The sequence below is a fragment of the Dendrobates tinctorius genome, unplaced genomic scaffold (assembly GCF_039654945.1).
Source record: "Dendrobates tinctorius isolate UK_male_01 unplaced genomic scaffold, ASM3965494v1 ptg000706l, whole genome shotgun sequence".
Lineage (NCBI taxonomy): Eukaryota > Metazoa > Chordata > Amphibia > Anura > Dendrobatidae > Dendrobates > Dendrobates tinctorius.
The window spans coordinates 1-26975 of record NW_027362350.1 but is presented as its reverse complement, the minus strand read 5'-3'; the positions used below and the strand labels follow the sequence as shown (position 1 = coordinate 26975).

At 43.7% G+C, this 26975-nt stretch overlaps 1 protein-coding gene across 1 annotated transcript; it reads left to right on the top strand.

Moving 5' to 3' along the window:
* Nucleotides 1–10190: 10190 nt before the first annotated feature.
* LOC141079905 (egl nine homolog 1-like) lies at nucleotides 10191–26709 on the top strand. Its single transcript, XM_073565387.1, has 2 exons — nucleotides 10191–10373; nucleotides 26551–26709. Exons 1-2 carry the CDS (start codon nucleotides 10206–10208, stop codon nucleotides 26689–26691), a joined length of 309 nt encoding a protein of 102 aa, XP_073421488.1. The 5' UTR covers nucleotides 10191–10205; the 3' UTR covers nucleotides 26692–26709.
* Nucleotides 26710–26975: the final 266 nt, after the last annotated feature.

The window sequence follows — 26975 nt, the reverse complement described above, 5'->3', positions numbered from 1 at the left end:
CTAGTTTGGAGGAATGGGGGATTTGATAATTACCGTCTCTCATCTGCTGCTGGACTCCCCTCCTCAGCATGTTCCATTTGCTGCTCCATTTGGTGTGGTGGTGGTGCTGATGGTGCTGCAGTGGTCTCCTGCCTTCTCCTGCGCCTGGTTGCTGTCTTGGGTGGCATGTTGGGTGTGGCTGAGGGTCCCACTGTCTTGCTTTTATATATGTGTCTTGTGGGCAGAGCTACTGAGCATGCTCAGACCAAAAAAAACGGATCCGGCGTATTGCGGCGCTCATAGGCTTTCATTGTGTGAAAAAGCCGGATTGCGACACATTGCCGGATCCGGCGAAAACCGGATGAAACGCATGGCCATCCGGTGCGATCCGGCGCAAATGCAAGTCAATGGGGGGGAAACCGGATCCGGCAATGCATTTCGCCGGATCCGGTTTTTGTCAAAAGCGCCGGATCGTGCCTGACGGCAAAAACCTGATGTGTGAAAGAGGCCTTAGAGAGTTGAGTTTTCTTCCTGCAGTTTTTTAAGTGACATTTGCATTTCACACAAGTCTTTTTTCAACCTCAATAGTTTGTCCTTCAGTTGTTCATTTGCATTTTTCTCACCTTGGCTTCTTTGTAAATCCTCTTTGAATTGAGTAAACTCACTTTCTAATCTGGACAGGCAGTCTCTGAGAATATCCATGGGGGGTTGTGATGTAGATGTGGTGGGTGCACAGCTTGGGACCCTGTCTGCTGTAATCTGAGATGGAATGGTTATGCCTCTTCTCAAGGTTTGTACCTGGGTCCTAATGTGACTGAATTGTTGTAAAAATTCCTCCAGTTTTTGTTTTGTTCCTTGCACCATGATAGTTCCATTATTATAAATGTTTATGGAGAGATTAAAAGTCTCGGGGTCCTCCTCATCCTGTACTCTAATTTGTTTGCCCCTGCTAATGCCCCGTGTTTTGACATTCTTGTAATGGTTTCTGAGAGTCTGGTCCCAGGCTTCATGGTGCCCTGAGTAGAATAACACATTTGTTTTTTCTCCCTGTTCATTAACGTCTATTAGTAATGTCTCTGGAGTTTTTTTTGATGTTGGCCAGTTTCATTGCCTTACTGGCTGCCTTGGATCTAGCATTCTCAGGGAAGCTTATCACTAATGTGTCAGGCCCCCTGCTGGGTCCTGGCTCCATGTCTCTCTCCATGCTTACAGTGCAGTTCCTATATTGTTTCAATTTAAAAGTCTTTTATATTTTCCAATATTTTCTAATGCTTAATATACAGTCTATTTTTCTATTAGCAGTGTATTGGCGTGAAGCCCTTACCTTGGGGATGCACTGAGCATTGGTGGTTTTCTGCTTGCTTGATTTCCAGTGGCTGAGCTGTTCCTGCTTTTTTTCCTTGTATCTTGTATCCTGATTTTTCTTGTCTTGGCTTAAAATCCTTAAAATCTTTTTCCGGTGTGCTTAGTATGTCATCATGTCTGTGAATTTCTGGGGTATGTCCTCCAATCTTCTCATTATAAGGTATAAAACTTGGATTTGATCAGGAGCTCATCTTTACAGTGTCTTGCTCCATCTCTCTCCATCCATCCATCCTCCATCCATCTCTCTCTTCTTTCTTTCTCTCTTCTTCTTTCTCTTTCTCTCTTCTTTCTCTTTCTCTCTTCTTTCTCTTTCTCTCTTCTTTCTCTTTCTCTCTTCTTTCTCTTTCTCTCTTCTTTCTCTTTCTCTCTTCTTTCTCTTTCTCTCTTCTTTCTCTTTCTCTCTTCTTTCTCTTTCTCTCTTCTTTCTCTTTCTCTCTTCTTTCTCTTTCTCTCTTCTTTCTCTTTCTCTCTTCTTTCTCTTTCTCTCTTCTTTCTCTTTCTCTCTTCTTTCTCTTTCTCTCTTCTTTCTCTTTCTCTCTTCTTTCTCTTTCTCTCTTCTTTCTCTTTCTCTCTTCTTTCTCTTTCTCTCTTCTTTCTCTTTCTCTCTTCTTTCTCATCAATGCTGCTGCTAGGATCATATTCCTCGCCAATCGTTACACCGATGCCTCTACCTTGTTCCAGTCATTACACTGGCTACCCATCCACTCCAGAATCCAGTACAAACTTATTACCCTCACCCACAAAACTCTTGATGGCTCAGCACCACCCTACATCTCCTCCCTTGTTTCAGTATACCACCCTAACCGCGCCCTCCATTCTGCTGATGACCTGAGGTTAGCATCCTCAATCAGAACCTCCCACTCCCGTCTCCAAGACTATATACGTGCTGTGCCAATTCCTTGGAATGCACTTCCCAGGTCAATGCGATTTTTAGTCCCCCAATCCCCACAATTTTAAGCGTGCCCTGAAAACTCATTTATTCAGAGTGGCCTAGCACCTCAACACATTAACCTAATCTATCCCTGCGTGGCACAGCCAAAAGTTTACCATAACCAGGTTCCCCGCATCATGTTCCCACATGCTTTATGCATCCATTAGCCCTCTGTGTTTGTACTGTTACACACTTACGCTGCAGATTCACCTGCGGTTTTTTCCATGTGGAACTGCAGGTATAGTGACCTGCGGTTTGGTCTGCGGTTTCACACCTCTACTATGTTAAAGGTGTGAAACCATCCAAACAATTGACATGCTGCGGTTTGTAAACCGCAGCAAAACCGCACCGTCAGCACAGCGTTTTTGACAACCCATAGGGTTTCATTGTATTGCACATGGTCTGCGGAACTGCTGCGTTTCCGCAGGGCCAAATCCGCTGCGGAAACGCAGCAGAATCTGCACCGTGTGCACATAGCCTTAGCCTTATGGCTGGTCCATACAATCAGGGCAACTGTTAGGCCACTTTCACACTTCAGGCTTTTCGGTATCCGGCATGGCGCGGCGAAAAAACGGACTGCCGGATCCGGCGCCTGTTACGACCAGATCCGGCTTTTTCCCCGTGCTGTTTCACTGGTGCCGCATTGCGCCGGATGGCAATGCGGCGCGTCCGTTTTTTTCCGGATCCGGAGAGAATAGCCGGGCCGGCGTCTGGAAAACGTTGCATGCAACGTTTTTTACCAACGCCGGACCGGTTTTTCGCACTGCGCATGCCCAGAAACCTTCTCTGCCAGGAATATATCCGGCAGAAAGAAGGATCCGGTGTCTGCGTTTGCAGCCGGATCCGGTAGTCCGGCTTTTCGACGCACCATGCTGGATACCGAAAGCCTGAAGTGTGAAAGCGGCCTTACCATCCACTTTTCGTGTCTCCCTTTTTTTTTTTTTTTTCCTCATAGATTGTGAGCTTGCGAGCAGGGCCCTCATTCCTCTTGCTATCTGTTATGATCTATGTGATTATTGTTATGCTGTAATGTCTATTGTCTGTACAAGTCCCCTTTGAAATGTAAAGTGCTGCAGAATATGTCGGCGCTATAGAAATAAAATTTTATTTATTATTATTAAAAGTGCAACTTGTCCTACAAAAACACAAGCTCTCACATGATCATATTGACCAAAAAATAAAAAAGTTATGGCTCTGGTATGAAAGGGAGCAAAAAACGAAAACGCAAAAACGAAAATATCTCTGATCTTAAGGGGTGAAGTGACTGCAGATTAGCTACATGAAAGACTATTGGCTCTTGTTTAGTGGCCTGTGTGAACAGGCTGACTAACCTTCCATGCGCACTGAATGGTCGTTGCCAACTGTTTTTCTCGAATAGAATATCATTTTCTCACCAGGGCATCGTCGTGTTTATGCAGGGCTGTGTGCTGCCGAGTGATTATTTTAGAAGTCTACTGTTAAGAAAATTGGATGATTGAGTACGAGTGTTTGTGATTAGCTAGCCATGTAAATGAGACCTAAAATGCTGTTTGGTCTATTCATTAGAATGGGTCCCGCTGTGAGCTAGAGAGAGGAAAGGGACATCCTCTAATTTTTTATTTTTTTTCTTGTGCTGCATTGTTTTACAAACTGGAAATGCATGCAGAGCTATTCTATAGTGTATATACTGTTTATCTGAATTGTCCTATTTTAAAGTGAAAGTAAGGTCGTGTACATCCTATAGGACAATTCTAATGGACAGGACACTAAGATATTTTTTTTTTTTTGCTTAGGGTTAAGTCAACTATTTTTCAGTTAACTTTTCAGAATATGCAGTCTTGTGTACATGAAGAATAGTATGATTACATTTGAACCAATTTGCCTTTCTTCTGGCTCTCACATTTTGTAGCTGACTCTGAGCTGGTGAGGAGTGTATCTATAAGATATACAGGTGCAGCTTGCAAAATTAGAATATCAAAAAGTTAATTTATTTCAGTTCTTCAATGCAAAAAGTGAAATTCATGTATTAGTCATTACAAACAGAGTGATGTATTTCAAGTGTTTAATTCTGTTAATGATGATTATGGCTTACAGCAAATGAAAACCTAAGTCATTATCTCAGTAAATTAGAATACTTTATAACACCAGCTTGAAAAATGAATTTACAATCCGAAATGTTGGCCTACTGAAATGTATGTTCCGTAAATGCACTCAATACTTGGTCGGGGCTCCTTTTGCATCAGTTACTCCATCAATGCGCCGTGGCATGGAGGCGATCAGCCTGTGGCACTGCTGAGGTGTTATGGAAGCACTGGTTGCTTTGATAGCAGCCTTCAGCTCATCTGCATTGTTGGGTCTGGTGTCTCTCATCTTCCTCTTGACAATACCCCATAGATTGTGGGGTTAAGGTCAGGTGAGTTTACTGGCCACTCAAGCACTGTGATACGTTTGTTTTTAACCCTGATATTGGTACTTTTGGCAGTGCGGACAGGTGCCAAGTCCAAGCTTTTTGAAGTGCTCTAAAATTCCCTGGTAGACTTTGGTCTTGATAAAACACAGTGGACCTATACCAGCAGATGGTGTGGCTCCTGAAACCATCACTGATTGTGGAAACTTCATACTAGACCTCAAGCAGCTTGGATTGTGTGTCTCTCCACTCTTCCTCCAGACTCTGGGACCTTGATTTCCAAGGTCTAGTGTGAAGTATCCACAATCAGTGATGGTTTGGAGAGCCATGTCATCTGCTGATGTAGGTCCAGTGTGTGTTATCAAAACAAAAGTCAGCGCAGCTGTCTACCAGGACACTTCAGAGCACTTCATGCTTGCCTCTGCTGACAAGCTTTTTGAAGATGGAAATTTCATTCTTCTGCAGGACTTGATACCTGTTCACACTGTCAAAAGTACCAATACCTGGTTTTAAAACCGTATCACTGTACTTGATTGGCCATCAAACTTGTCTAACCTTACCCCACAGATTCTCTAAGGGGTTATTGTCAAGAGGAAGATGAGACACCAGACCCAACAATGCAGACGAGCTGAAGGCTGCTATCAAAGCAACCTGGGCTTCCATAACACCTCAGCAGTGCCACAGACTGATCTCCTCCACGCCATGCCGCATTGATGCAAAAGGAGCCCCTACCAAGTATTGAGTGCATTTACTGAATATACATTTCAGTAGGCCAACATTTCAGAATTTTTAATTTTTTTTCAAGCTGGTGTTTATAGAGTATTCTAATTTACTGAGATAATGACATTTGGGTTTTCATTAGCTATAAGCCATAGAGGGCATGCTTGGAGTAGAGTAGGAGTTTACGACTAGTTCTCATTTCAATGCCATAACACCCCCCCCCTTGGACGTTCTGTTCAGAATATCTAGAAAACCGTGCAAGCTAGTGACAGAAAGTAAATTACTTATTGTCATAATTCTGCAGCCCAGATATGTACTGAGATTATGTGAAAAGCCCAGACAACCCCTTTAAGATGACTATTGCACATTGTGTCATGTGTCTGACTGCTGAACTGTGACATCTATATGACCTGTGATCCCGTTTAGCGCCGGGTCTGATAGTCAGAATCTATTTAAACACAATGTGATGACACTTACCTATCTGTACATCCTCCTGAGGAAGAAGTCGCTCTGACTTCAAAACGCGCAGAGAAATGAGAAATAACCATCGTTCTTCATCTCTTTGCCTGGATCGTTATTGTTACAGCAGCGCTGGTGATATCCACGTTTTTTCCATTTATCAGCACTTTTAATAAGGATTGGGGAGTGATTTGAACACATGATGGTGAAAGTGACAGGTGAAACAATATATACATGATTACGGGCAGTACATTGGTTTATAACCATACTGACATATCCAGTTTATCATTGAAACCTAATGGACCTTGAGCAGCCGTCTCTAAAATCCATTTTCCTTCGCTTCTTAATAATGATTTATTAAGATCACCACCCTGTTTGGGGTATTGTATATGTTCAATTCCTGCAAAACTTGGGGTGTGTACACACACTGCGGATTCTGCTGCGGTTCCGCAGCGGTTTTCGTCCTGCAGTGTACAGTACCATTAAAATCAATGGAAATTAAAAACCGCAGTGAACACGGTGCAGATTTTTCCACGCAGTTTTAAAACAGCAGCATGTCAATTCTTTGTGTGGATTCCGCTGCGGTTTGGCACCTACTCCATGGCAGGTGTCAAACCGCAGAAAAACTGGTCTTTTGACCTGTGGATTTACCTGCTGTTTTTGACAAATCCGCGCGGAAAAATCCGCAGGACAATCCGCAGCGTGTGCACACACCCTTAAGAGAGGTACACAATGCAGATCCAAATGCTTTAAGTTTTGCAGGAATTGAACACACAGAATATATTTAGTACCTAATCTTCTAATTGGATGTTCTGTAAAAGGGACGTGCTAGTTAACCCCTTCAGTGGACGCTGTAAAAACAAAGTAGCAAACTACGCTTTATCACCATACTGCTGGAAAAAAGCAGAATAAAATGAGATTAAAAACACAAATATAAATAAAAATGGTATCTCTGAAAACGTCATCTTGTCCTGTAAAAATCAAGCCGCCATACAGCTCAGTCACTGGAAAAATAAATGTTACCATACACGGAACGGCATAAAAAACACAAACAATTCCTGAATTGCTTTTTTTTTTTTTTTTTTATTGTTCATGTTGCCTCCACAAAAATCGGAATAAGACACGATTTAAAAAAAGTTGAACAAAAATACCAATAAAAATTGCAACTCCTCAGACAAAAAACAAGCCGTTACATGACTGTCAGACGAAATATGGAAAAATTATAGCTCTCAAAATAAGGTGAAGTGAAAACTAGTTTTTGAAATAAAAAGCCCCTTTTAGTGTGTGACAGCAGCTAAACATAAAACCCGATATAAATCTGGTATTGCTGTAATCGCACCTACCCCAAGGATAAAGTTGCCTAATCACTTATACCGCACGATGAACAACATAAAAAATCAATTGTTCATCTTCTGTTGATTTGTTCATTCTGCCTCCCATTGATCGCAGTGAGGCTTGGCACACACTTATCCTGTGCTGAGCTCTTGCAGCGGGGTTTCTGTGTAAATCTGTGAAATGCATAATTCAGACAGAACCACTGGCTGAAAATTTACTGTGGATGCCATCTGACCTGTGATCCAGCAGTCTTTTAAATTTTTTTTTAGGCGTGCATAAAAGCACAGTCCGCCATAGTTTTGTGCAGTTCTGAAACGGATACCGCTGGACAGAGTCCAGAGTAACTCTGCTGCCTCATTTATAGTAATTGGATACCTTGGGGTTTCATCTTAATCACGTCACTCAGATTTGGATGCAAACTCCAATGTAAGTGCTCAGCGTAGAGCACAAGATAAATGTGATCCATAATGTTATAACATTTTCCCAATTAAAGCTTCAATTCGATCCATAAAAAAGCAAGTCCCCACTCAGGTCCGTCATCTGTTAACAGAAATATAGGGGGCTTCTATGTTACTGGTAGAACAAAGGCTCTGGAAAAGCGCTATGGCTCCTCCTACCCCAAAAGAATTCCAGCGAATTCTTTGCTCCAAAATCCAAATGCCCCTCACATCTGAGCCCCACTGTGCCTAAACCACATTTAGCAACCACATGTTCGGCAGGGGTATGATTTCCAAAATGGGGTTACTTGAGGGGGGATTCTGCTCTTCTAGCACTTGGGGGCTCTGTATATGGAGTTTGCCAACTATTCCAGGAAAATGTGCACTCCAGGAGGCAAATCGCAAACCATCCCTCCTGATTTTCTCCTTGGCTAAACAGTATTGTACAGCCACATGTGGGGTATTTCTACATTTGGCAGAGTTTGCGGGACAAATTTTTGTTAGTTTTACCCATTTCCCCTTGTGTAAAATCTCAGGCTAAAAAGTAAAAATGTAGTAAAAATGTGTTTTTGTTTTTTTTTTTTCTTCACTGCCCATTGGTATAAAATACTGTGACGCACCCATAGAGTCAATATGATCATTGCAGCCCTAGATTAATTCATCGAGAGGTGTAGTTTGTAAAACGGGGTCAATTATGGGGGGTCCTGCTGTTATGGCACCTCTAGTGCTCTCCCAGCACCTTCAAACCATAACAGTAAATTCTGCACTATAATAAGGTGCTCCTTCCTGACAGAGTTTCGCTATTTGCACTGTGCCTCAAAAGTATTTCCCGATTATATGCAGGGTATTGGCGCACTCAGGAGAAATTGCACAACAAACAGTGAGGTCCACTTATTCCTATTCACCTTTATAAATATTGTAAATTTGAGGCTAAAACCACATTTTAGTGGGAAAAAAATTGTAATTATTCATTCTTAATCGCCCTATGGTCTAAATTTCTGTGAGGCACATATGGTGTCAATATGATCACCGCACCCCTAGATGAATTTATTGAAAGGTGAAGTTTGTAAAATGAAATCACTTATGGGGGTTTCTGCTGTTCTGTCATTTCAAGGGCTCTGCTAATTTGACATGGCACCCTCAAACTATTTCACCAAAATCTAAACTTTAAATATGGCGCTTTTTCTCTTCTGAGCTTTGCACTGTGCCGCAAAAGTATTTTCCCCCCCACTTTTTTGGATATTGGAACACACTGGAGAAATTGCACACCAAATTTTGGGGTTTTTCTCCTGTTACCCTTGTGAAAATAAAAAGGGGAAAAATGTGATTTATTTAACTTATTTTATATTTTTTCATTTTAACATCTGTGAAACACCTGGGGGTATAAGGTGCTCACCATATATCTAGATAGGTTATTTGAGGGGTCTAGTTTCCAAAATGGGGTGACGTGTGGGGGGGTTTCCACTATTTTGGCATTTCAGAGGCTCTCCAAACGCCACATGGCGTCCGCTCTCAATTCCAGCAAATTTTGTGTTCAGAAAGTCAAATGGCGCTCTTTCTCTTCTGAGCTCTGCCATGCGCCCAAACCTTGGGTTTCTCCCCACATGTGGAGGTATCTACGTACTCAAGAGAAGTTGCACAACAAATTTTGGGGTCCATTTTCTCCTGATACCGATGTGAAAATAAGGTATTACCTCATAAAGTGACAGTGGTTAAATAAAAAAAAAAACCTACAGAAAAAAAACCCCTACAAAGTGGCTTGGACCTTAAGGGGTTAATTAAATGAGTGGTCTGAACAAAGTAAACGTTGGCCTACCAAGGTGTGAAACTGAACAATGCCTGTGGCCCAAAAGTGTAAAAGTAAACCGTGTCCAGCATAGCTCCTGCCCATACAAGAGCAGTACCCAAGTGTATATCTTAATAACAGCAGTAACCCTACAGAAATCGCTCCTGACACATTTCAGCCTCAGTTATAAGGTCTCAACAGGGGAGTGTATTTGAAAGCGGGGGAGCAAATCTGATGGGGTATAAGGCCGGTCATGCAGTGGTACTATGAACCCAGCCTGGATATATCTCCGAACTGTGCAAAGTGCTTCCCTGACACAAATAATTGGAATTCTGGGTGCTGCACCAATATCCCCACCAATGGCATTCTACATAACCCCCTTTAAATGGGTATTTCCACAGTTGAAAACTATTCCCTTATCCAACCGTTGGGACGAAAAAAAGCTATCCCAAGAACAGTTCCTGCAGAGCCCGGTCTTAAATGGAGTGTATTCTATTCATTGATTCTCGTTGGAGCTGCCAAAGAGAGTGCAGCACTTGGCTATTTCTGATGGTCCCGTATGCAATAATTGGGGAGGACGGCGAGCATGGACACTTCTGCTTCATTCAAGACTGTAGTTGCTATTCTTAAGGGTGGTGGAGCGTGTATGAATGTTTGTTACTTGGGTTTTCTTTTAATATAATACTAAAAATATTATGTTGTGACTTTCTAAACCTAACAAACAACAAAGTGAGAGGAATATAAAATGTTTAGTCATTTGTAAAGTAACTTTTCAGTTGACTTTATATATTATTATGCCTGTGTTATATGTTAAATGGAGCAAGTCTAATCTGTTTGTATGTTTTTCTCCAACAGGCAATGGTTGCTTGCTACCCTGGGAAAGGAACAGGCTATGTGCGACATGTTGACAATCCAAATGCAGATGGACGGTGTGTTACCTGCATATACTATTTGAATAAGAACTGGGATGCCAAGGTACTCTAAATATCTTGTGGGCGGCTTTATGTTTATAGGGACAAGGCAAGTTCTAGCTTATATAGGAATCTTTTCATTCCCCATTCCCAAAAATGTGTAATATTTTGATTGCTGGGAGTCCGCACTATGACCTGTATCGCATTGATTTTAGGGAGTCTGTGTTGTAGCGCCTCTAGCATTATTTGCAGGGAAGTGCCGCGTCGGAGGATCTGCAGCTGTGTACTAGGGGTGATGCTTGTTTGAGGGTGGTGGCAGATCCACGTAATCAGTAAGTGATGGTGCATCCTAAGTTTACGCTGTCATAACCCACCACTGCAATGTCCTTTTGAAATGAAGAAATTTTTTAGTCTTTAATTGTCCACCACTTTTAGAAATGACAGATAATTTATAAAGAGAAAGTGCTGATACACAAATGGCCCTTTTGGGTGCAGGGATTTGTAATATCTTTTACAAGCACGCTCAGTATTTGTCTAAAGTTCTGTGCCTTTGCCGCTGTCAAGTTTGCTATTTAATGTTGTGGTGCAAAATATCATCATTGGATGAGTCCAAGAAGTGAGGAGCAGTCTAGCCCTACATGCCAGTGTCATACCAAAAGAGGCTGTGCCCCCGAAGCTGTTTTTCAATACTACAGCTCCATGCCATATGGCACACTGTCATGGTTCACCCTGTATTCCCCATGCGGGTGACGGTCACGTCACCGAATCTATGCGATCTGCATATTTGTGGTCTTGTGCTGACCAGACTCCTCTGCCTTTTCTTAATAGAAGAGAAATGGGGGAAGCCAGGTGGTGAGTCTAGTTGCACGTGACTACAAGTATGCAAATCTCCGATATGGAAGACTGCCTATGTGCACTGGGAATACAGGGGAATTGTGGCGGTGTGCACAGCACACACTGTCGCAGCAGTCTACAGTCATAGTATTGGGAAACGTTTCATTCGAGACTTATCTACCCTGTCAGGAGCAAAAGCTGCCGGTTTCCTAGGATCAGACATTTCTTGGGTACACTCATGTGCTCACAGTTTAGGCCATTTCAGGCTTAGGCTACTTTCACACATCAGGTTTTCGTCGTCAGGCGCGATCCGGCGTCGTGCCGGAACGCCGGATGTGACGGATCCGGTTTTCTGGCGGATCCGTCTTTTTCTGGACAGACAAAACCGGATCTGTCTCATCCGGTTCATCCGTTTTTCTATCCGTTTTTCGACTGATTACGCCGGATCCGGTTTTTAAAATTGACCCTTGTGGCCTTCCGAACGGGATTGGCTACTGGAAAACTATATATAGCATGTTCCTACAGCCCTTCTTTGACAGGTTGTAGAGGAGAAAGTGCAGGTTGGAGAGAAGAGCAAGTTACTGGCGAAGATGGATGTTGTCATTGGAAATATTTTTGAAGAATTTGGCGGATTTTACAGCGGAGGCAAATCGTTTGAGGGTGATTGTTCTGGAGAAGGAGAGAGCGAGACAGCAGCGCATCAGGCATCGTAGACGACGTTTGTGGATCCACCCCATCACAGCCAAGAGAATGACGCGTGGGGTCTATTCTACACTCTGCATGGACCTTCGACGAAACCCGGATACATTTTTTGGATATGTTAGGATGAAAATGGAGAATTTTGATTACTTGGTGGAGCGCATTGCACACCTCATAAGAAAAGCGGACACCTATTGCCGCTTCTCTGTTTCACCCGCAGAGCGTCTGATGGTGACTTTAAGGTAAGCCACATTTATTGGATATGATCGCATCAGAGCACACTTTCACTGCAATCTTGTTGGTGGTAATTTGTATCTCCAAGTGTTATAGGTCAGTTTTGGTATGTAATGCTGTGATTTAAAACTAATTGATTGTTTTTTAATTCCCCACAGATTTCTTGCAACTGGAGAATCCCTTTCGTCACTGCATTTCCAGTACAGACTCGGGATTTCCACCATATCTGGAATTGTGAAGTACACATGCCGTGCACTGTGGGACTCCTTAGCTGAAGAGTTTTTACCAGAGCCCACAACAGAGAGGTGGATTGAAATTGCTGACAAGTTTCAACAGATATGTCAGTTTCCAAACTGCTTGGGCACTGTGGACGGGAAACATATCCGCATTGTAAAGCCAGCTGGATCGGGATCGGAATATTTCAATTACAAGAAATATTTTTCAATTGTCCTCATGGCCATCGCTGACGCGGAATACAAATTTATTGCGGTTGATATTGGGGCCTATGGCCGCTCCAATGACTCTCAAGTTTTCAAACTGTCTGCCATGGGGCGTAAACTGTATGGAAACACCTTCCAGTTCCCACCACCTAGACCGCTGCCGCAAACATCTGGTCCACCTATGCCATTTGTCTGTGTAGGGGATGAAGCCTTCCAGCTGTCAGAACACCTTTTGAAACCGTACTCTAGCAGGGGATTGACAAGACCAAAACGCATTTTTAATTACCGCCTCACAAGAGCAAGAAGAATGGTTGAATGTACCTTTGGTATTCTGACAGCCAAATGGCGGGTCCTATTGACTGCGATCAACCTCAAGACAGAAATTGTGGACGAAGTGATCAAAGCGTGCGTGGTACTCCACAATTTTGTTATCTGCAAGGAACCCATTTCCATTGAGGACACCTCTGAAGAAACCACCTTGCAAGATTACCATGACATTACCACTAGAAGTTCTGTGACGGTTTCAGTAATGAGGGACAATTTTGCACTATACTTTGTCACCTCAAGGCAGAGTACACTGGCAGGATGACAGAGTGTGAAAGATTTGTGCCCTAACCAAACTTGTGTACCTTCTGTACCAACAGTATATACCTTTGCCAACCAAAGTTGGCTATCTTGTCATGGTCTCTATTTTTAGCTTTAGGCCACAGGTGTGTACCTGGTTGTGTTTTATGCAAAGTATTTCACCTTTTAACAAAAGTTGTGTACATTGTTAGGAAATCACCAACAATAAACACAACTTTTTAGGTGAAATACTTTGCTTCAAACACAAACAGGAACACAACTGTGGCAAAAAGCTAAAATTTACCCACAGTTATATACCTAGTTTTGAATACCATTTCACCTTTTAAATACCCTGTATTTAACCTTTTTCGCCGCAGAAAGAAATGACAGACAACCAGTGTAAAATAATTTAACTTTTATTGAAAAATGTTTTTTTTTAGTAAACTTTTTTAAAATTTTAATAAACTTGTTTAATAAAACTTTGAAACTATAAAACTGAAACCATAAAACTGGTCATTTTTATTTAAATACACACATTATCAATCTGTGTAGTGTGTGGTGGAAATACTGCTGTAGGGGCTGCGGGACACTTCGACACTGGGAGTGTGGAGAGAGGACTGGGATCGTGGTGGGGAAGGAACAGTTAGAGGTGAAGGTGTGGAAAAAACTACAGAATGGGTGGACATGTGGGAAGCAGAAGAGGTGGTGGGTGGTGGAGTGGAGGGTTGGGCAGGGACTGTAGGAGCAGATGATGTTGATGGCAAGTTGTATGGGGAAGGAGTTTGTTACGGGGCAGGTTGCTGGAAGTGGGGAGATGTCTGGTACGGGGCAGGTTGCTGGAAGTGGGGAGATGTCTGGTACGGGGCAGGTTGCTGGAAGTGGGGAGATGTCTGGTACGGGGCAGGTTGCTGGAAGTGGGGAGATGTCTGGTACGGGGCAGGTTGCTGGAAGTGGGGAGATGTCTGGTACTGGGTAGGTTGCTGGTACTGGGGAGTTTGCTGGTGCTGGGGAGTTTGCTGGTGCTGGGGAGGTTGCTGGTGCTGGGGAGGTTGCTGGTGCTGGGGAGGTTGCTGGTGCTGGGGAGGTTGCTGGTGCTGGGGAGGTGGATGGTGCGTAATAGGAGGGGGAGGATGGAAAGTGGCTGGAGGTGGTGTAGATGTAATAGGAGGGGGAGGATGGAAAGTGGCTGGAGGGGGTGCAGGTGGAGGAACTACTGTGGTGGGAGGAGGAGGAGGTTGGGAGGTAACTGGCTGGAGAGCAGCGTGGCATGAATGCATTACATGCATCTGCTGGGCAGGAGAGAGCGTTTCCATGCGCTCCACAACAGACCTGAAAAAGGTGTGGTTTGGCGAAGATCTTGCTTCTGAATGCATGGTTTGCAGAAGTGTCTTCACCTCCAGAATGCTGGAGTTGATCTGCTGATAGCCTGCGGAGATTTGCTCTGACAAGACTTTTAGACAGTTCTGGAAAGATGCATTCAGATGCAAGAACTCTGGCGCATAAGTCTTTTCCTGACCCCTCTGCCGCTGCCGCCCAGTACCCGCAGGTGTACTAGAGGTGGCAGGGGCAGAAGGGTGGGGTAAAGGGAAAGCGATCTCCTCACCAGCAGCTTCATGTAATGTAGGCGGCCACGATGCTCCTGTGCTGGTGGATGGGACAGATGGGTCGAATGTGTGGGAAGGCTGGGAAGGTGCAGATGTACCGGGGCGGTCGAAGTGTCCCTCGGTGCCGGTCTCCTCAGGGATCGCCTCAGAAGGGTCCAATCGTGCCGGCTCCCGAGTGCTGCTCACCGTGCTGTGGAATAAAGAGAAAAAAGAACAATTAAAATACTGACATGGTATGGCCCTGGCTGAAAAAAAAATTTACATATAACATTTTTTTTCACATGTGGTGTGTAATATTTACCTTCTGGTGACCATTGTTTCCCGGAGGAACGACAGGGCTTCTGCGTACTTGTACTTGCTCCTGCGTCCTCCAGATCCACTCGGGGCCCGCATCTCTTTATTGAACTCCTTCTTGAAACGATCTCTCACAGACCGCCACCGATTCACAATTCTGTTCCCTGAAACGAGAAAGGAGTGGTTAGTATACAACATCAGTGTTTCCCAAACTCCAGTCCTCATGGTCCCCAGGGGTCATGTTTTCAGGATTTCCATAGTAAATAGAAATCCTGAACACATGATCCGTGGGGACCACGAGGACTGGAGTTCGGGAAACACTGGTTTACATCAAGCAACCGGTACTGTATATACTTACGCTCTTTAATCTGGGCCCGAGCTTCGAGGTCCTCCAAGCGGCCCACAAGGAGCGAACAGATTTCCTCCCAGAGTCGTCGGGTAACGATCAGGTCAGCGTGGCGGCGGTCAGCCATATTCCAGAGCGGCTCCCTTTCTCTGACGAGATCGATGAGGCGGTCCACATCAATCCCTCCATCCTCACCGTCAGAGTCGGGAGCACGCTGTGAAGGCTGTTAAAGAAAAAGACAAAAATAACATAATTAGCCTCCACAAAAGAAATGAAATAAAAAGTGCAAAAAAACAAAGCAAAAATATTTATACTTACACGCTGGTGACCGCCGCGTTGCTGTCGCCGACGACCCTGGGAGGCACTGCGAGGACCTCTTTTCCAAGCACCAGATTGGGAAGACTAGAGAGGAAAACAAAAAATGTTATGTCTTTGGATGTAGGCATTTGTTTGCTGTGTGTGGTCTGCAGAACATTGTTTTCTATGTGTTGTGTGTAGTGTGATGTTGTGTTTCTGCGTTTGATGCAAAAAACTTACCAATTGTGAGCCCACTCCAGGTGTCTGTCCACCCCTTCCTTCTTCTTCTGGGAGCTCCTCTTCATCTTGTGATTCCTGTTTTGAAATAAAAGGCAATGAATAGACATATATTACAGAGAAGATGGATTTTGGAAATAAAAACTTACCGTCAAACGCTGACGATGCGAGGGAGGGCTCCCAGAAGATGATGTGCTGTCTTCCTGGTGGCCACACTCCATGCCTGTGGGTGGTGTTCCAGCTGCTGCCATTGCTGCTGCTGCTGCTGCTGCTGCATCTATTGGGCGGCTGTTGAATAAAGAGAAACAAAGGGCCAATGAATATCTTGATATTAAATAGCCCTAGTTTGGAGGAATGGGTTATTTGATAATTACCGTCTCTCATCTGCTGCTGGCCTCCCCTCCTCAGCATGTTCTATTTGCTGCTCCATTTGGTGTGGTGGTGGTGCGGATGGTGCTGCAGTGGTCTCCTGCCTTCTCCTGCTTCGCTTGGTTGCTTTCTTGGGTGGCATGTTGGGTGTGGCTGTGGGTCCCACTGTCTTGCTTTTATATATGTCTTGTGGGCAGAGCTACGGAGCATGCTCAGACCAAAAAACCGGATCCGGCCGCCGGATCCGGCGCATTGCGGCGCTCATAGGCTTTCATTGTGTGAAAAAGCCGGACGCGCCGGATCCGGCGTGTCCGGCTTTTTCGCCGGAGACAAAAAACGTTACAGTCACCGTTTTTTCCAGACGCCGGATCGCGACACATTGCCGGATCCGGCGAAAACCGGATGAAACGCATGGCCATCCGGCGCAAATGCAAGTCAATGGGGGGGAAACCGGATCCGGCATTGCATTTCGCCGGATCCGGTTTCTGTCAAAAGCGCCGGATCGCGCCTGACGGCGAAAACCTGATGTGTGAAAGAGGCCTTAGATGAGATCTATGGCTTCACTTGTTATTGTTACTGCATATTTTGTGTTATTGCAGCGACCACAAAAAAGCCGAAATCATTTTGGGGTTCTTGCAGGGTTTTTTTGTTTTTTTTTTTCGGTTTGCAGTGTTAACTGATCAAGTTAATTAATTTTATATTTTAATCGGACTTTTCTGAACGTGACTATACCAAATTTATTTTTTTTCTTATTGGGGAGTGGTGAAAAGGAAAGTGCACTTTTGTTTTTTGAATAATTTTTTTTTTTTTTTGTTTTTTTTTTTTTTTAAATTTTTAAAACCTTTTACTATTCAGTGTTCTTAACCCCTTCCCGACCAATGACACAGCGTATGCGTCATGAAAGTCGGTGCCAATATGACCAATGACACATATGCTGTGTCATGACTTGATAGCCCCCCTGTGGGTCGGGTGACCGGGGTCAATGAAAGGTCACCCGACCCGCAGGTACAGGGGGCTTTGTACTTTACCCCGGGGGGGTGGCTTTGCCCCCCCCCCCCCCCCTCGGCTGCGATCGCTCTGATTGGCTGTTTCACTTTTAACAGCCAATCAGAGCGATAGTAATATTTCATCAATGAAATTTGATGAAATATTGCAATCCAGTGCTGCAGTAGTAACGGACATGGCTGGAGACAGCGATTAGACACCCCCCCCCCCCCCCCACGACTGACGGCGGCTACCTGCAGCTGCTGTCACCATCTGCTCCCTGCCCCCCCGCCTTCCGATCCACCCCTCTGGTACCTCATAAGTCCCTGTGTCGCTCCAGGTGTCACGCCATCCCAGGTCATGGGCACCGTCATCCTCTAAAATGGCGGGTGTATGCGCAGTGCGCCCGTCGAATCTGCAGATTCCATTCATTTTGATCACTTTGATAGGATTTATCAAAGTGATTAAAATAAAAAAAAAATAGTAAATCACCCCCATAGGTAGGGACAAATAATAAAATAAAGAAAATATTTTTATTTTTCCATTGGCATTGGGGTTGGAATTGGAGTTGGGGTTGGAATTAGGGTTAAGATTAGGGTTAGGGGTGTATTGTGGTTAGAGTTGGGTTTAGGGTTAGACTTGTGGTTAGGGCTAGGGATGCATTTGGGGATAGGGTTGTGGTTAGGGTTTTGGTTAGGGGTGTGTTGGGGGTTAAGGTTGAGTTAGAATTGAGGGGTTTCCACTATTTAGGCACACCAGGGGGTCTCCAAACATGACATGGCGTCACCATTGATTGCAGCCAATTTTGCGTTCAAAAAGTCAAACAGTGCTCTCTCCCTTCCGAGCTCTGCCATGCGCCCAATGGTTTACTCCAACATATGGGGTATCGGCGTACTCAGGACAAACTGGACGACAACTTTTGGGGTCCAATTTCTCCTGTTACCCTTGTGAAAATAAAAAATTGTGGGCTAAATCATTTTTTGAGGGGAAATTTTTTTTTTTTTTTTTTTAATTTTCACGGCTCTGAGTTATAAACTTCTGTGAAGCACTTGGGGGTTCAAAGTGATCACCACACATCTAGATAAGTTCCTTGGGGGATTTAGTTTCCAAAATGGGGTCACTTGTGGGGGAGCTCCAATGTTTAGGCACACAGGGGCTCTCCATGCGCTACATGGTGTCCGCTAACAATTGGAGCTAATTTTCCATTCAAAAAGTCAAATGGCGCTCCTTCCCTTCCAGGCCCTGCCGTGCTCCCAAACAGTGGTTTATGACCACATATGAGGTATCGGTGTATTCAGGAGAAATTGCCCAAGAAATTTTAGGATCCATTTTATCCTGTTGCCCATGTGGAAATGAAAAAAATTGATGCTAAAAGAAAATTTTTGTTGGAAAAATTACAATGTCAATTTTTTCCTTCCACGTTGCTTTAGTTCCTTTGAAGCACCTGAAGGGTTAATAATCTTCTTGAATGTAGTTTTGAGTAGCTGGAGGGGTGCAGTTTTAAGAATGGTGTCACTTTTGGGTATTTTCTGCCATATAGACCCCTCAAAGTGACTTCAAATGTGAGGTGGTCCCTAAAAAACAAAAAAAAGAAAAAAAGGTTTTGTAAATTTTGTTGTAAAAGTGAGAAATCACTGGTCAACTTTTAACCCTTATAACTTCCTAACAAAAAAAAAATTGTTTCCAAAATTGTGCTGATGTAAAGTAGACATCTGGGATATGTTTAGTAACTATTTTGTGTCGCATAACTCTCTGGTTTAACAGAATAAAAATTCAAAATTTGAAAATTGCAACATTTTCGCCAAATTTCCGATTTATTTATTTTTTTCCCCCCACAAACGCAAAAATTATCGACCTAAATTTACCACTAACATGAAACCCAATATGTCACGAAAAAACAAGCTCAGAATCCCTAGGATTCGTTGAAGTGTTCCTGATTTATTACCTCATAAAGGGAAACTGGTCAGAATTGCAAAAATGGCTTGTCATGAAGGGGTTAATAGTCCCCATAACAGATTTGAAGCTGCAGTCCTCTGCTCACATGTGCTTTATACAGCAATGCCACAACAGCGATTTAGAAGCAGGTCCTGACTGTAAGGCTAAGTGCACACGTACCGGAACTCTCGCGGAAATTACCGCGAGAATTCCGGAATTCCAGTCCGTGGGAAAATCGCATTTTAAATTCCCCCGATTTTCCCGCGGAAAAACTAGCATTTTGCAAGCGTATTTAGCTTGCAAAATGCTAGCGTTCTCCAAGCGATCTGTAGCATCGCTTGGAGAACTGATTGACAGGTTGGTCACACTCGTCAAACATAGTGTTTGACGAGTGTGACCAACTTTTTACTACGGAGGCTGCCTATGCGGCATCAGTAGTAAAAGATAGAATGTAAAAAAAAAAAAAAAAAATAGTGTTATTCTTACCTTCTGACGTCCCGCGCAGGCGTTCCCAGTAGTCCTTTGCGAAAATGCCCGCGATGACGTCAGTTCTCGCGGGAACGCGACGTCTCGCGGTAATTCGCGATGACGTCGCGCGAATTACCGCGAGACTTCGCGATCCCGCGAGATCGGACGCCATCGCGGGCATTTTCGCAAAGGACTACTGGGAACGGGAGCGTGAAGAGAAGCGGGAAGGCTGCGCGGGACGTCGGAGGGTGAGAATAACAATATTTTTTGTTTTAAATTCTATTTTTTACAGGGATATGGTACCCAAAGCCCGGAGGACAGTCTCCTCTCCTCCGGACCGTGGGTACCATCCGCAAATGTTCTGCTTACTTTCTGCATGGTGTGCACAGCCACATGCGGGAAATAAGCGGAACAATGCATTCCTATGGGTGCGGGATCGCCGCGATTCCGCAAATTAATGAGCATGCATTAGCACAGCATTGCGGAATCCCATAGGAATCCATGGGATGCTTATTTTTCGCGGCAAAATTGTGCGGTTAAAACTGCCGCGGAAACGCGAAAAAAACGCCACGTGTGAACTCAGCCTAACACGCAGCCATCACCTGCTGAGTATGGGGAGGGTGAGCCCACTCTATACACCCTCTTCTATCTTGCGCAATCATTTTTTATCCAACTCTCGGATCAAAATTGGACATGTCTCTGCTATTTACCTTGGACAGCTGGGATTGTGAAAAATCATGGACATTTGAATGGCCCCACAGATTATCGCTTGTATGAATAAGTTCTATCCATGATAATTACATCTAGCACTCGTACGTGAAAATCGAATGGCAGTTAACTGGAATGGTGGAGATCAAGGTATGGTCTGGAAGGCCAAGCAAAATTTCAGTGAGTGCTTTTCGTAGGATAGCTAGAGAGGCCAATCAGAGCCTCGGCTTGAATGCGAAAGACCTTCATAGAGATGTAGTGGACTCTAGAGTTGTAGTACATCGTTCTACTGTTCAGACAGTCCTACGCAAATATGACCTTCATGGAGTAGTCATCAGAAGAAAATCTCTGTGTTCTTGCTGCAAAATTCAGCTTCAAAAGTATGCAAAAGAACATCTGTCAAGCCTAATGCATTTTGGAAAAAAGTCCTGTGGACCGATGAGGTTTAAATGGAACTCTTTGGCCACAATAATCAAATGTACAGTGGTGAAAATAAGTATTTGATACACTACCTATTATATATTATTTTTTTTTTTTTTTTTTTTTTTTTCTTTTTTTTTGTTTTCCCACCTACAAAGAATGGAGAGGTCTAATTTTTATCTTAGGTACACTTCAACTGTGAGACAGAATCTAAAAGAAAAATCACATTGTATCATTTTTACATGATTCTTGTGTGAGTATTTTGCATTTTATTGCTTGAAATAAGTATTTGATGCATTAGAGAACTAGAACGTAATATTTGGTACAGAAATCTTTTGTTTGCGATAAGAGGTCAGACATGTCATGAGTTTACCGCGACAGAGAGGAGCCAGAAGACTGCAGTGTCTCATTACTCCTACTCCTGCACTGATTAGAAGGGCTTCACCTTCATATTAAACTGCAGATTTCTTTTAGCAATCAGGGGTTACTCTGCTCAGTTGTGAGCTCTTGGAAGCTTTCCTGTATGAAGGCTCTCAGCTGTTCACTGTTAGTCACTCCCATCTCCTATGTAATCTGTGCCCTGGCAAGTGCTCATTGCCACAGCAAGCTTACGCTGCATGGTTGGAGTTGGAGGTTGTTGTTTGAGAAGGCTTTTGGTGGATTTATCTGAGACTGTTGTGAGGTTTTTTTTGTGTTCTTTTCCTGGTTTGAGTTTTTCCCCATCCTCCACTCCTTGGTGTTTAGCTCTGTTTTTGTTTATTATATTTGTATTGCTGGTATTTTGCTTTTATCACTGTTTGCATTACCTTGTTAGTCTGGTTGGTGTATTACGGTACACCACTACTACTTCTCTCTTCCCTGGGTGAGCAAGGGGTAAAGACTGAGGGTGGATTCAGGCGCTAAAGTAAGGTTCGTGGCTCCGGCGTCATCACCATCAGAAGTAATCCGGGGAACAGGGAAGGAGCTCCTGGTTCCGAGATACCAGAGAAGAGTTGTGACAAAGATGTTTCGTGTAGTTCTTGACAAAATTTGCGCACACTGCAGGGATTTTGGCCTACTCCTCCATACACATCTTCTCCAGATCGTTTAGGTTTCGGAGCTGTCGCTGGGCAACATTGAGTTTCAGCTTCTTCTAAAGATTTTCTATTGGGTTCACGTCTGGAGACTGGCAAGGCCACTCAAGGACCTTTTAAAATGCTTCTCACAGAGCCACTCACTCGTTACCCTGGCTGTTTGTTTCAAGCCTTTGTCATGCTAGAAGACCCAGCTACGACACATCTTCAATGCTCTCACAGAGGGAAGGAGGTTGTTGACCAAAATCTTGTGATACATGACCCCATCCATCCTCCCTTCAACGCAATGCAGTCGTCCTGTCCCCTTTGCAGAAAAGCAGTCCAAAAGTATGAGGTTTCCCCACCATGCTTCATAGTTGGGAAGGCGTTCTTGGGGTTGTACTCATCCTTCAATTTCCTCCAAACACTGTGAGTGGAGTTGATGCCAAAAAGCTGTTTGGTATCTACAAACTCGTCATGGCCTGGAGAATCACAATTGCTGGTCAGTTTTAGCATTTGGTGAACATGGTAAAAAAAGAAAATCCAAAAAACGTGGAATTACTTTTTTTTTTTTTTTTTTTTTTGCAACTTCACTTGGAATTTTTTCCCATTTTTGAGTACACAGACATGATAAAAACCAATGGTGGTGGTCAAAAGTACAGAAATGCAAAAATGAAAAAGGACTGCGGCGTGAAGGGGTTAGAGGGAAACTGTCACAGGATTAGGCCCATTACCGCCACCACCTTTTTAGGCCTGATGTATAGCATTCTGTAATGCTGTATATCTGCCCCCAACCCAACCTGTAAAGAGAAGAAAGAGCTTTTAGGCTACTTTCACATTAGCGTTTTTTAGCGCTGCGCTTCGTGCGCAATAGAAACGCATGCAAAAAAGGCATCATGCGATTGCGGTTTTTTAGGCGCATGCGGTTTAACCAGTTTCTAGCCATGTTAACTCTTAAAACGCATATTTTTTTTTTTGACAGTTGGACGCACCCAAAAATGCAACAGGTTGCGTCGGGCGCGCCTAGGCGCACACTACAAAACGCATGCGCACGAAAACGCGTGCAAACGCTAGACCATGCGCCCGCCATGTTAAACATAGAGGCAAATGCGCATGATGCGCTGCGCTAAACACTAATGTGAAACCAGCCTTATTGTACTTACCTGCGGGGTGGTCCGGTCCGAGGAGTGGAGTGTCGATGTTCTTGGTCTAGCGCCTCTCATCTTACGGTCGCCGCCCTCCTTCTTGCTTTGTGTGGATGACACATCCCTATGTCATCCACACAACCCCCGGGCATCGCGCTCCTATGCAGGTGTACTTCCCTGCCCTGACTAGGGCAGAAAAAAGTACTGCAGTGCCACCCCAACGCACGTTTCGTTAGAACTTCTTCAGGAGGCGTGTGTTGGGGGAGGGGGATTTAATGACTATATAAAGGACGCCCGTCCAATGGCTGAGCCCGTATGTGTGCGGAGAATACAAGACAGGTGTTCTGACTTGCGGCAGCTGATAGGCGCAGAAGTATCCACAAAGTCCCAGTGATTACGGTGCATGTGCGGCCGACCCCGCATCCAAAAGAGATCTTCTGGCACCGAAACGCAAATAGCCCACGGTCGTCATGGAGACGGCGCCTTCGCTATGCAATCCTGTGTCCGTGGGTCCAAAAATCAAATGCCAGGCCAGTGGCGCATGCGCACTGGGGACTCTGCAGTATAATGGAAAGCAGTGACATAAATGAAGGTCCGTGAGTGGAACATTTGAATGAAATCAAAGTGGGACAATGAAGGTGGGAGGGTTTGGTTTGAGCTAGCATAAATGTAATGGAACGGAATATAGATACAAAAAGTGAAATATTGCTGAATAAACAAATGTGTTGTAAAAAGGGAAGCAATTATAATGAAAAGAATCATTAAAGGTGGAAATATGAAAAATAGGATTGAAAAAATGGATAGAAAATGGTAAATGAAAAACACAGAAAAATTAAGATGAAAACATATTTGTGTTATAGTTTTGCTTCATGACACTGCGTTTAGGCACTTGCTGTTTGTCACTATTATTTGTGCTTTGCCACTTCTTAATATTTTGATTTGCACACTGCACTTTATTTGCTGCTAATTAATTTGTGGCCTGTTGCATTTCAGTGTATTAACTTACCTGTTGATTGACTATTCATATGCACTTTGCATTTTATCAGTAACCCTTTACCCCTGCTTTTTGGTGTCCAGCAGCCTTTCGTGATTTATTTTAAGTGATATATTTAATAAAATTGAATTTTTAAAGGATTATACTCTATGGTGGGGATTTATTCCCCCTCCTCCTTCTAGCTAAGTGATTTAATAGCAGTTTGACTTTTAGAGAATATTGATTGTGGACGCCTTGTCACCTTTGGGGCCAAAACAGCAGGAACTCTCCACAAGTTACCCCAATTTGGAAACTATGACCATCAAGGAAATCTCCTAGGAGTGTAGTCCTCATTCTGGACCCATAGCTGTTTCAAAAAAGTTTATATTCTCGGGACCCGAAAAAGAGAAATTTAATCTCACCCCACCCCCCCCCCCCCCCCCCAAAAAAAAAAAAAAAAAAGCTTCAGCCCCGAAATTTTTACAGGAGAAAAACTTCTTGTACAATTAAATTTCTCCTGCATATATTGATAACACGTTGTCAAACTACTGTTTGGGCACATGGCGGGGCTCAGAAGGAAAGGTATGTTTGTCTTTCACTAAGTAATTTTGGTTGGAATAGATTGTGGACGCCATGTTGTATTTGCAGGACTCCCTTCATTCCGGGCAGCATGTTCCTGAAAGGGAATCCATGTGCCAATAGCCTTGAGACTTGAAGCAATCATCTGATCACTTGTGATGTACTTAGCAGAAATTACGATCTCCTATAAATGACAGCCACGAGCCGGTGTTCACAAGAGACTCACAATGACTGTTACAGGGGTCTTCTGCTGACCTCCACCATCGGCATTCTGCGATCATGTGACGGGCGCCTATGGTCGGGATTTGTGACGCACTTCTGTCTGGGTTTTTTGTAAATCCTACTGACCGTGATTGACAGCAGGATTTAACAGGTTGACAGTGCTCCACCCACAGTTGTTATAGGCACTTGATGACTGGCTGAATCAGCTGTCATGTGCAGTGAAAAATGCGGACGCTTTTTTTTTTTTTTTTTTCTGTCAGTATGGCCGTGTGAGGGCTAATTTCTCGTGAGACTAGTTGTATTTTTGAATGTCGCCATTGCTTTTACTATATAGGGTACTTGAAAATGGAAAAAAATTCCATGCGTGATGAAATTGCAAAAAAAATGTAATTCCACAAAATAGTTAATAAATAACACATCTCTGATTTAAGGACATAAAAACTAAGTTTGTAAATTGCAAAATATTCTATATTCACCACATTTTTTGTATTATTACTAGTGTTGAGCATTCCGATACTGCAAATATCGGGTATCGGCCGATATTCGCTTTATCGGAATTACGATACTGAGTACCGATATTTTTTCAATATCGGATACCGGAATCGGAAGTTCCCATAATGCAATGAGCCACTGTTGTGGCTGTGATTGGCTGCTGAAATGATGTCATCATGATGCGGGGTCTGTACGGGCCTGCCGAGTTTGTACGGGCCTGCCGGGGGTGTGTGTGTGTGTGTGTGTGTGTGTGTGTGTGTGTGTGCGTGTGCATCGTCCGATGGAACTACAAGTCCTACTGTATTCCTACGCCACTGTAAAAAAAAAAAAAAAAAAAAGTCCCTAGTCTCACTTTATGGCAAAAGCTGCGTGGGAACTTTCTCACACAGCAATGCCAAAAGTGAGACTAGGGACTATTTTTTTTTTTTTTTTTTTTTTTTTTTTTTGTGGCGGAGGAATACAGTGCAGAAGGATACCTACCTCCCGTCATTGGATTCCTGCAGCCCCTAGTGAACGGTCGCATCAGCTGATGCTGCTGTTCTCCACAGGAGATCATCGTGGGACACTCACTCGTGGATTTCTGCGGAACAGGGAGTATTTGGTGGTTTTTTTTTCATATTTTTCATAGATGACACTGGCTTCGGGGATCAAAGTGACAAATAATGGTGAGTATGTACTCTTATGTTATATGTACTGTATGTAATGTATGAATGTAGTATATCTGTAGTATGTAGTGTGTATGAATGTATGTATGTTTTTTTCACATTCAACACATTAGCCGGATGATGGGACTACTACTGTCCCATCATTGGCTAATGTGTCAATCACTGTCATTGTAGCAGGCATCGCCCGATGCCTGCGCGCACACACACACACACACACACACACACACACACACACACACCCCCGACAGCCGGCACAGACCCCCGAGAGGCCCGCACAGAGCCCGCCCGCGCACAGACACGCACAGTGTCCGCCCACACTCTTCCCCCAAACCCCCCCCCTCCCGAACTGGATGTACAAGGAAAGAAAAGGGTTTTTTTAAAGTCCGATATTTCTGTCCCATTGACTTGAATGAGACTTCCGGTATCGGAATCGGCGATACCCGCTACTTTTTGTGTATCAGGCCGATCCAATCCGATATTTCTGAATATCGGATGGTATCACTCAACACTAATTATTACTTTGTTATATTCTTGAGTAGAAATAGCATGGGTTTCTTAACTTCTTGGAAAAATTGACAGCTGGTTGCCAAAATGCCTGTGTGAAGAGAACCTCAGATGAAACACAATGGCCTTGGTTTAATCATATTGAAGTGGTCACCTGTTCTATAATGTATTTACAGGCAAATGGAGGCGTACTTAGAATATTTCCTGAAGGCAAATCTCAGTTTGCAGATATTGAACCAAAATTTGATAGGCTGCTGTTTTTTTGGTCAGATCGACGCAATCCTCATGAAGTTCAACCTGCATTTGGTACAAGGTAACTTTATTATGCAACTTCTTTTTAATTATATTTTTTTCTGTTTACAGAAACCGAAACCGATTTTACTTTAAGTGTGTTAACCTCTTCCTAACGTTATGATGTACTTGTATGTCATGATCTGCAAGTAGTTCACACAAACTGATGTTTATGCTATTCGTGATGATGCAGGAGCTGTACCTATTGTCACCTGTGCGCCTCGGCTTACATGACTCTATAGCTGCAACTGCCATTGTCTGTTTAACCCCACCCCTCATTACATCCTAGATACCGCCATTAATGGCTGCT